Source organism: Acanthopagrus latus, chromosome 23 (genome assembly GCF_904848185.1).
Source record: "Acanthopagrus latus isolate v.2019 chromosome 23, fAcaLat1.1, whole genome shotgun sequence".
Lineage (NCBI taxonomy): Eukaryota > Metazoa > Chordata > Actinopteri > Spariformes > Sparidae > Acanthopagrus > Acanthopagrus latus.
Window position 1 is genome coordinate 6713872 of NC_051061.1, and position 11324 is coordinate 6725195.

Sequence of the window (11324 nt, forward strand, 5' to 3'; positions counted from 1 at the left end):
TTATTATTATTATTATTATTGTTGTTGTTGTTGTTGTTGTTGTTGTTGTTAGTATTGTTGTTCCATATTTGCAGTGATGAGATATAAAAGCAGTTGTAATCTCTCCCTTCCTACAGTCCTTCTCTGAACTTTTTTTTCTGGAATATTTGAAAATTAAGTTAACACATGACCTTTTATTTACCAGGAATTTAACATACAGTCACTTTTCAGTGTCAGATTTGACAACAGCTGCAAAACATAACATCATCTCATAAAATGTATGATTCAATTACACAACCTTATTATATAAAATAGATAGGCTCATACAAAGAAGATAGGACTTAGAGCTAAAAATGGCTCTACTTCAACCAGATACAATATTAGAAAGCTCGTCACACAGTGACACATCAGGAGCATAATGCTAATCCAGTAATAGGCCATAATAACACTCTGTCAGGGTGCATTCTGCTGCATAATGAGTAGGCCTACTTTAAAATGAGATACTTTTGTATTTGTACTTCAGTAAATAATTGCAGTACTTTGATGGCGCATTCTTACAATGTCTTACTTTCCTTAAGTAAAGTTCTCAATACTTCTTGTACCACCAGAGGATACATGAAATAATAGCAAATGCAAATTATATAATAATATCTTGAGTGGCAGTTTCTTAGAGGACCACATCCTTTGAAACACTGCATTCAGCTGCAGCCCCCAAGGCAAAAGGTACAGTGTCTCCTGTGCTACAATATAAAGAACATCTAGGCTACAGAAAATAGTTTGTCCATGTATGATCAGTATGGACAGCTGAAATGAGTCAGCTATCAGCTCACAGCACTTTAAATCTTTCTTTTTCTGATTTCAGTCCTAAAGAAAGAGTACCTGGGTGCTTTAAATGTAGCCCTTATTGTATATTAGGTTAAAATGTTTGAATGTGTCTTGTTTTTAATGTGATGTGCTGTGCCAATTTGTCATTTTAAACATACAAAAAAAACAACAACATATTTTTGCCTTTTGAATGCAAATGGAGACAACAGGTGATTCTTCTGTTTTATTCTAATATTATATATACATCTATAATGAATAATGTAGGCTATTAGTATGTCTTTTTAGCTTAATGTAAAATAAGAAACTCTGTCAACGTTTAAAAAAACATTAAATAAAGGACACACAAAAGTATATGTTTGGACATTTTTTAACAGCTTACTGTGTACTTTTTTGTTCTACTGAGACACTGACATTTTCAACTCAAGCTTATATTAAAAATATTCTTTACCTGCAAGACATGACACAATAAAAATACACTCTGTCCTTGAACGAAATGATGATGCTGCTGTACTGCTGTGTCAATACCTTATGTCTGAAATAATTGTTGTTTTACACCTTGTGAAGTAAGACTATTCAAATGGAAAAGAAAGAAAAAGATAGCATGTTTACGGCTACCCAATTTGATCGTTTAAACCTAAGACCTGGGAATATGTGTGTTTTAATTAACATAACTCAAGATGATTCATTCTGTAAATATGTAGACGATGATCATCATCATCATCATCATCATACTGCAACTCCTATGAAAGACTCATAGAGAAAAATGCATGATTGAGTGAATGCATAGTAAACCTTGAGTCAACGAGCAGCTGAAGCACGTGTTATTGTTTAATAGCTTATTCTCATTACCACACAATATTTAGTGGTAAGAACTTCATTTCCCACAAGCCCTGCGGCTCAATGGACGCTGCAGCCCAATAATCTGAGGGTCCTCCCCCATCTCAGCCAATAGAGACTCTGTTGCTATCACCACTTATATTTTTAGCAAATTGTTCAGCACCGTAGGGAACTACAAATATCCGTCCGCCGATGAAATTAGAGCCCCTTGGGTGAACTTGGATCTCATATAAGGGAAAATGACGTCCTGATTTTGTGTGTTAAAGGCGTCAAAGCATCTCGAGGAACACAATGAACCGACGTCTTGTGCAGGAAGTGTGGAGTCAAGATGATATGTTTATTCATCTTATTGTTTAATAATGTGTGTGGCTTGATATTAAAATGGATATTCCCCATAGGGATCTTATTCTTTATTTGAATGACAGCAGCAGCGCAGGTGCACGGACACCGTTATGTGGAAAACATCATAATAAAGCAGCAGCGGCCACTATAACATGAAGAAAGTAGTCCCTGCCGTCACGGGCGTGTGGGCGAGTCACACTGTATAAATACGCCGGGTTGTCAAACAGTAAAGTTTCCCTGGACCCTCCATGCAAAGTGTCAGCTGAAGACAAACTGGGAGAGCCTATGACCATCTGCGAATCAGGGCAGCAGATTAAAAAACAGAGAGAGAGAGAAAATATCAGCAACACTGAGGTGGAAAATATCTTCTGGTCAGCATCTGCACCAGCGACTCGACAGGTCCGCCTTAGAAATACGAGACAACACACCGGGGGAAATAAAACAGAAACGCAGGAGTACAAACCAAGCCGGGGCATCAGTGACGACAGGTGAGTAATTAAATGGCGACCGGTGAACGAAACGGGTTCATTTCACCTAAATGTCCCCGTGGAGCACGTTGCTGTGTGTTGGTGTTTGTCTTTTCCAGAAGCTTTCTCCGTCCGACAAGAACGCGCAGGCTGTAATGAATGACTGTGGCTGCTGGCTCCAGCCTTTAAATAAAGACGCTCCGCTTTTTGTTTTTGTCTCGGCACTGTATTCATTAGCTCGGGTCGCCCTCCTCAGGTCTGCTCAGCTGTCACGTTCATTTTCGTGTTTATTTGTTGTTGTTTTTTTCGGTTGGGGGGGTGTTTGTTCCGAGTGCTCAGTGCACAGACTCGGTCGATGGGCTGTTCGCCACATAATTAGCTTTAAAAATCTAATTTCCAGCGATAATTTTGGCATGGAGGGGGATTCTTCACCCGCACGTCAACTCCACCACTGTCCCTTTTCTGCTCCAGTGCCTTCTGACTGACATATGGCAGTAATCCCTCAGGTAGAGCCTGCTCCCCTTTATTACCTGAGCTTGTCATCACACAACAAGCTCAACATATTTACCTCCATCGTTTGGCATCTCGGAGGTTTTGAAACATTCTCAGTTCAGACACATCCAAACCCTAACCCTTTTTTCAAACTGGGAGAAAAAAATTCAACAAGACTAACATCACAATGGTATTCATGTCCTACTGTGTTGAGGTAACATATGTGACCTCCTTGTTGAAGCAGGCCCCCTCTATATGGCAGCCCACAATTATACTATTTATCAAGGGATTCCATATTTGCTTTCATATCTGTTGTAGCTAGAGTAGATGTGCTGCCTATCAGGAGAATTCTGACATGTAGTGGGTGCCTTGCAGCACACGGTGCCACATATTTGCAGCACTGATATTGAGTCCATGTAAACAAAAATAGACCTATAGATCCTGCTGCTGGTCTGACTTGCAACACCAGGCCTGTGGAAAATGAAAACAGCTCCTTCGGGCTGCGTAACAAACCTGCAGGTGAAGAACAGGCATACAAACAGAGCGGGGAGGGAGGGGGGGCTTTCTCAACACGAAAGATTTGGATGTTTTTGTTGAAACTGCACGATGTTCGTCCCTGCCTCAGACCGTTTCTTGCTCTCCCGAGGCAACACATCTGCACACATTCACTGAGCCACTCCTCTAATGTCATTGGATGACATTGGATCCCGTGCATCTCACTGTTGTGTTTTTATAATGAGAGGTAGGGAATGCAGTGGATGCTGTAGGTAGCTTAGCTGTGTGTGTGTGCACTTCATAGAGATGATGGCTGTTGCAGCCGATGGACCGATGGCCTCTCCTGTGCTTTTCCACAGCCACCATAATGTGTTTTCAATGAGGAGTTTGTACCCCAGATGATGCAAAACGTGTCCCTATTTATAGCCCATTCTAGCCAACCCCCATCTCACTGTTCAATGTCACCTTTTTCATGCGATAGGGGGAATGTAAATCTCGTCTTGAGCTGTCACTCCGGCAGCCCTCCACCCCGCCTGTGCAGCTTTATCTGTAATAACATTAGAATTGTCTTTAATCGGAGGCGTCTTTCTAATCTTAGCTGCCGAATCCCCATCTGGCAGGGAAGTGAATGTGAGTGAATTGTTTGTGTGTGCGTATTAGAGGAGGGGAGGGGGGTGATCGCATGCACTGCATGGTGGGAAATGGTGTTCTCTGAAGTCGACTAACTGTCCTGCCATTTTACACTTCCTCCTTCGTGTGACTTGTTGAGTTTTTTTGTGTTTTTTGTTGTTTTTTTTCCCTTTTGCATGTAATCTTTCACTCCGTGTGACTCTGCTTGGTGATGAATGGACTGTGTGACTGTGTTAAAGCGCTAAGCAGGAGGCACTCCGTGGGATCGGATTCAGATTATAAAGGATTTATGCAGCCCACAACACAGCATCTGCCACATCCATCAGTGCAGCCTGCAGTTGATAAAAACCAAAACCTAAAACGTGCATGATTGCTGTGTGCTGCTGAATGAGAACAGTGGTTTTGTAAATACATTTGCTCACCATGTAACGAACAATAATCAGACTGTAGATATAGTGAAACAGCAAATATACTTCATTTGTACTGTATGAAAGAAATCTGATTTGATTCCTAAAGGCATTACAGTCGACTCCTCAGGCTCTTATCAAGCAGTGACTCTGACACTGGCCTCAGATCTGCCGATGTGGACACAACCTGTATGGAGGCCTGAGTGTGCCCCCAAATAAAGAAGCAAGTTGGACACAAGTGCATTAATAAGCAGCACACCTTGACTGTGATGCAATTTGTGTTTTGTTTTTTTATTTATTTTCATTATCCACAGAATTGCAGGTAACAATCCCCTGTGAGTTTCAGAATGTTTATGTTCTGTTGGACGAACACAGTAGAAACTGAATGATTTTGGTGGTAATCTTCAGCCCCTGTACATCTGAGGCTTTAGATAGAATATAAGGGATTGATATGACATGATTAACTCTCTACAGATGGATGTCTCTCCCCACCGTTGCTTTTAATCCATCTTCTTTGACCTCCCCTTACATCTTCCTGCTTCCAGGTAGAATGACATTTTTTGTTTTCTGTGCTCTTCTTCACAGCTGGGAACTGAAACCATTGTCACACATTCGTGACGACAGAAGAACGGCCTGCGACCCGCTGCCCCCGGCGTCAGGGTGCCTTTACCATGGTGACACTAAAAGGTTCATACACTTTACAATAAGCCAGAGGAAGAACTCCTTGTTACAGTCGCATCGCCTCACTTTCAGCAACATCTTGATCACTTTGCTCTCACGACGGCGCTGACCCGGTGCAGCCATGCATCTTGAAGTTAAGGTCGCCCTCAACTTCATCGTGTCCTACCTGTACAACAAGCTGCCTCGGCGTAGAGCTGACCTGTTTGGGGAGGAGCTGGAGAGGATACTGGTGTCTCGTTTTGAGGGTCACTGGTATCCTGAAGCCCCTCTCAGGGGTTCTGCCTTTCGGTGCATCCACCTGGGAGCACCGAGGGACCCCGTGGTGGAATTGGCCGCCAAGAGAAGTGGACTGGACACAGAGGAAGTGCGTGCAAATGTCCCTGCAGAGCTCAGCGTTTGGATTGACCCCTACGAGGTATCCTACCAGATTGGAGAGAAGGGGGCAGTGAAGGTTCTCTACCTGGAGGACCCTCCAGGCCTCGGCTGTGACAGCGAGAGGGCTGAGGGGGTGATCAGAGAGGGTAAAGGAGATCCAGAGGCAGAGGAGGCCAAGAGTCTGGGCTTTAACCCAGATGCTCAGGTGTTTGTGCCAATTGGAAGCCAGGCGTCTCCTGCCCTCATGCCGTCGCTCTCCAGCTCTCCCACCCCCATGTCTGCCCAGCCCTGTCCCGGGCTCTTCAGCTACCCCAGCTCCAGCACCCCCACCGACCCTGCTGCCCACTCTTCCAACACCTCGACCCCTTCTCCTCCCAGCGGCGGGTTGCCCTACCTCTCCACTCAGCAGCCTCCCTCCGCTCTTCCTGCTGCCCGTCCTCAGCCCATCACCTTCACCACCGCCAGCTTCGCCGCCACGAAATTCGGCTCGACCAAGATGAAGAAGTGCAGTGGGGCTGGATCGGCAGCTAGCTCTGCAGTCGTCATACCTCCTGCCCAGAGAATGCTCTCCCGCTCTCCCACCACCATCTCAGCACCGGAGCTACTCAAGCACAAGCCCCTCTCCCTCTCCTTGCACTCCCTCGGGGGTCCCATCGCCAGCCAGCTCTCCCCCAACGCCAAAGAGTTTGTCTACCCAGGATCCCCAGGCCCCCTTTACTTCGATGCTGACACCCAGCCCATGCAGCCTCATGCCAGCCCATTCCAACCCCCCCACACTGTTAACACCCATCCGTCGTTTGACCCCTTCTCCAGCCCTCCTCCCGCCCAGAGCGTGGGCATCATCGGCAGCAACGGAGGAATCCCCTACATGGAGAAGCCGCCGTTCGTTGAGGGTTTAGGAAGCTACAACCTGCAATATCCTAGCCAGTCCTTCCAGCCTGTTGTGCTGGCCAACTAAGCCTTCATTTGTAATGATGAGAATTGTCGAAGCGGGAGGTGGGACAGTGATGCTCCAGCTATTTTCAGTTTTTCTAACAAATTGTTCTAATACTAATACAAGTTAAGATTTAGTTTTACTACAAAGATTTAAAACACCACGTACACTGAATAGTCCATGTGATTCGTTTTGTTTCCTCCATAACCCCCAACCCCACCCTGCCCTCGTGTCCATCGTCGTTACTCGTCATGTTCTGTGTGTTGGCTGTGATGACAGGAGTGGGTGGGGGGGGAGTTCCTTTCTACCTTGAGTCGCTGCCAATCTCTTTATGTTTTATTATTTTGCATTGAATGTTAATGTGAGGGACTTTATTGTCATTATTATTGTTGTCATTATTTTTATTTGTCGACTTTTAGTTTAATGGACTCGGCTCCAGTATAGCTCCATTTTGCACTGCACTGTCATGCTGTGAAAAAGGACCTCGCCAAGTCCTGCAGGGAACGACGGCTGTGGAAAGCTCAGCACTTTGCTCTGCAATCTGCTCTGCCCTACTTGCCACAAATACAGAGAGAGGGGGGGCTCTGCTGTCTCTGTGTGTGGAGTCCTGTTCTGTTTTGTTGTGTCTCAGCGTGATCGAGACTCGTTGTTTGTACGATGGGCCCGTTACCCTTGAAACGCACTCGTGCACAGGCACAATTTGACTCTTGTTTTTTTTTTTTTTTTTTTTTTTTATCACCCGGTGTATATTGGAAGCAGTTTATCGTCAGCTGGAATGTGTACATGATGTGGGTTTAAATGAAAAAGAGCAGTGGAGGGAGCAGAAAGGGGAGCGATGGGGTGTTAAGGGAGTGATGTAGTAGAATGTATTGTACCTGTCAGGGGGAAACTGCGGCTGGGAAGGTCGGGGAAACCTTGGTGAATGTGGAAAAAAACTAATAGATCTTTGCATTTTAAGACAATAACCATGTGCCGTGCTGTGCATAAAAAAAAAAAAATAATAATAATAATAATAATAATATATATATATATAATATATATACACACACACACACGGGGATGTGAGCTGTGGTTTCATACATGGATTCAAATGGACAAACAATGCATACATAGGCAGAAATATGTGCACGTATACACAATTCCCATCAGCAGCGCGTGTGTGTGTGAAGGTGAACAGGCGGGGAAGGAGCTGAGGGGGAGGGGATGCAGCAGTTAAGCAGTAGGGATTGTGATAAATGGCTTAGCATGACTTTGACTATGAAGGAGAGGTTTTTCCTCTGCATGGAGAGGAGAGAGGCCGATGGGAGCGGAGGGATGACGGGAGGAAAGGAGAGGGAGAGAGAAGCAGCTAGAGGGTTCTGCTGCCCCGGTGGCGTCCAGCCCGTATTGGCTTAGAGAACGACACTTTAAAACCCAGGGCACGTTTCTGGTGAGCTTAAATGCTGCTGAAGCCAAACGCTCACACTATTCTCTCGCTCCTCTTGAAATTCCTCGGTGATCTCTGCTCCTGTGGCTGTAAACAAAAGAAAAAAATGGGGGAAAAAAAACAAAAACACAATAGACATACAGTCCAGGTTGCTCCGTGTCCTTTCCCAGTCGCAGTGATGTGGACAAAGATGAATGTTTTTTACTGGTGTGTGGCTCTTGCTTTATTTGACGGCTCGTCAGGTCCATGGAAGTCTGCCGTTTGTAGCTGTGGTTTGGTGACCAGCCTAGTCCGTGCTGTTGTTGTTTGTCACTACAGGGAAAGGGTAACCCCCAGATGTCCATTCGAGCTGTCCAGCACTTTATTACTGGGCTCCTGATGCTGTGTGTCGCTCACAGACATGAGCTAAACCCATTCCTTTGCCCTCACTTGTCATGTCTGGTCAAGAAACGCTGTAGAGATTCAAAAAGGAGCTTCATTTTTATCCAGATGAAACGCGCTGGTGAGGAGACGCTGTCTGTCGTGTCCGTTTATTTGAATGTTTTCTAGACTTGTACCCATAAGTGTTTTTGTATGAGACGAAACGAGGACCCTTGACTTGTGCTCATGCTGGTTTTGCAATGTGACGGCTCGTCATATGCATGCAAGTTTTCTTTCTTTCTTCTTTTCAAGGGGATGGGTGGGGAGGCCTCTGTAAATGTTCCGATTGTTAGGGAAAGATGCATTTATAATTTTTTTGTTTTGTAATTTATTTCCAATATTTCTATATTTTTTGGTTTTTGCAAATGGTCACTTACATTTGTATGAGTAAGACATGACAAGTCCAGGAATATGTGTGTGTGTATATATATATATGTATAAAAAAAAAAGTTCTTATGTTCAGATTCTTTGTTTAGTTTCTTACATGCTGAGGTTATTTTTTCAGAAAATAACATGAATATATATGCAAACCCAGACAAAAATAAAGATGTACAGAATAAAGTATTGAATGTGTATTGTACCTTGTACAGCATTTTGTCTAATAAGACGGGTAAATGTATTCATTCTTCAAGTTGGATTTGGAGTTCAAGATGTGAATGTTTACAGTGAGTTTGTGTAGGAGAAGATGGCCGATCACTTTTTGTCTGTGCTCCCAGGGCAGTCTGACGTAGGCAGTACATTTAAAAACCAAAAATCTCCACTTTTCAGATTCACTTTTGAGTGCAATGATCATCCTCCCTTTTATGTGAATTAACTGCATATTAAGCAGCCAACAAGCCTATTCCTTTTTCTAAAGAATTCTCTCAAAAGTGAATCCAGATATATTCAAATTTATATGACCACTATGTCCTTTAATCTTATATTATATTTCCAATCAGACTGAACTTTTTCTCACCTCACCTTTTTAATTTTTTTTTTTCTCAGTGGATTATCCCCCCCCCCCATCAGCCTGGTCTTTTGGTCCTGGTACTATAGCCATATCCCAGACTGTCTTTGCTTACACAGATACTCACCCCCTATCCAGTGCAATGTAATGCCATAATTTTAAATTACCCTGAAGGATTCAAGGGGTTACTACCTCTATCTCTGCACCCTGGAGAAAAAAAAAATATATATCCAGTACATCTTCTCAATAGGAAGACGGTGTTATTGCAGGTTTGGAAGGATGAAGGAAATGAATGTGCTGTGAATGTGATTCTGATCTGTTGTTAGTCGACCCTGTTTGAGATGGCCTGCGGGAAAAACAAATGAGGAGGGACTTCTCATTTTATTTTGTGTTGGAAAAATGTCTTTGGAGAGATCTCTCGGGCTGCAGCTAACGGTTACTGTCATTGCTGATTAATCTGTACACGTATTTTGTTTTGATGAATCAACCAGTTGTCCGGTCTACAAAATATCAGAGCGTGGTTTAAAAAATGTCGATCAATGTGACGCCTTCAAATGTCTGTTTTTCCCCATGTCACTAAGGAGTAAAGAAACCAGAACATATTCACATTTAAGAAGCTGGAATCAGACTGCTGACTTTTTTCTTTTTCTTTTTTTTTTTTTTTTAGAAATTACTCAGACCGAACATCAAAATAGCTGCAGCTCTAGAGATCTTTAGTCATATGCATGTTCAGAAAGGCCAAGTGAGTCCTCTTTGTTTACTTCCCCACATTTTCTTTTAGATTATCCAGTACAAACGAGGTGTGCCGTCAGATTTCCTCCTCAAACAAATCGGACTCTTGACGTCAGAGATGCAAGGGTGGGAATGGTTATTGTAAAAGCTGGTTCCTCCTTGCATCTTAAAGAGTGACTGGCGGCTCGTGTCTTACACTTAAAGGTCAGATTAGTGTTTCAAACGCGCCACCGGTCGACTCCAGACGCAGGCCATTCTGCAATCAGGGTTGAACATTAGCGAAGAGGGAAAAACAAGGATTTTGTATTCTGATGTCCTTTGCTTATATCGATGTGTGCGTTTTATTTTGCACTTTGGAATATTTCATTGTCATAAAAGAAGTTTATTTTCTATGTCAAAATTTAACATTTAAGAGTAAAAATAGATATAATTAAAAGTTCAGATGATGTATAAATATAGTGCTTTCTCTCCTGCCTGTATTTTATTATTTTTCCTATTTTGTATCTGATCTGTACACCCTGTAGATGTGTAATGAATCTTTCACTACTGAAATGCAATGACCTGTTTTCTGTGCTGCCCCTCGGGAATGGGGGGAGTTACTACTGCAGTTTCTTATTGTATCAGATTCTTTTTTAAGTTTGTAATAAAAAGAAACAGATTGGCAAAAATAAGCATGGAAAATAAGCTATTTGCGTCGTCCTCATTGTTTGTCGCAGAGCTCTGAAAAAAAATGTGAAGAATGATGTAGATATGTAGGCAGCTCAGTACACCATAGTGTCTGCTTCAGCGTCGGAACACATTGCAGATCAGAGATTATGGAAAGTGGATCTGTGTGTCCCTGTTTTTTTGAAGGAAAAAAAAAAAGACAGCCTCTGATTGAAATGTGTCCTTATCGCAGTAAACAAACTCAAGTGATGTTTGATCAATAATTCAAAGCTGAGCTGAAATTCTCAAACAGTGAGCAGCCAGATTGCTCACCGCCCACCTCAGCTGGACCCATCCCAGCAGATATTACTTTATATTTCATCATCCAGCCCTCGGTCTGTCTGTCTGTCTGTCTGTCTGTCTGTCTGTCTTGTGCTGGTGTCTCAGTCGGGGGCAGCCAGCTGTGAGGTTGGCTGGCTCACGTGAACACACTGGGCTGTGCTCTCTACAGTAACATGGAGTGGTGTGACATTAACATGCATGGCCGGCCTCCTCCTTGGCTCTCCTCTGCTCTCCTCCACATCTTCATCGCCCACTCACTGCATCCCATCTCCCTCCCTCCCTCCATCCCTCGGCTCACATGTCTTTAACTGCCTCCCTGTTCTCCATCTTTCTCCGTCCATCCCCTTGC

At 43.6% G+C, this 11324-nt stretch overlaps 1 protein-coding gene across 1 annotated transcript; it reads left to right on the plus strand.

Annotated features, from left to right (window-relative positions):
- Nucleotides 1-2175: 2175 nt before the first annotated feature.
- On the plus strand, nucleotides 2176-10659 carry LOC119014270 (protein Tob2). Its single transcript, XM_037089282.1, has 2 exons — nucleotides 2176-2471; nucleotides 5060-10659. Exon 2 carries the CDS (start codon nucleotides 5277-5279, stop codon nucleotides 6486-6488), a length of 1212 nt encoding a protein of 403 aa, XP_036945177.1. The 5' UTR covers nucleotides 2176-2471; nucleotides 5060-5276; the 3' UTR covers nucleotides 6489-10659.
- The last annotated feature ends 665 nt before the right edge of the window (nucleotides 10660-11324 follow it).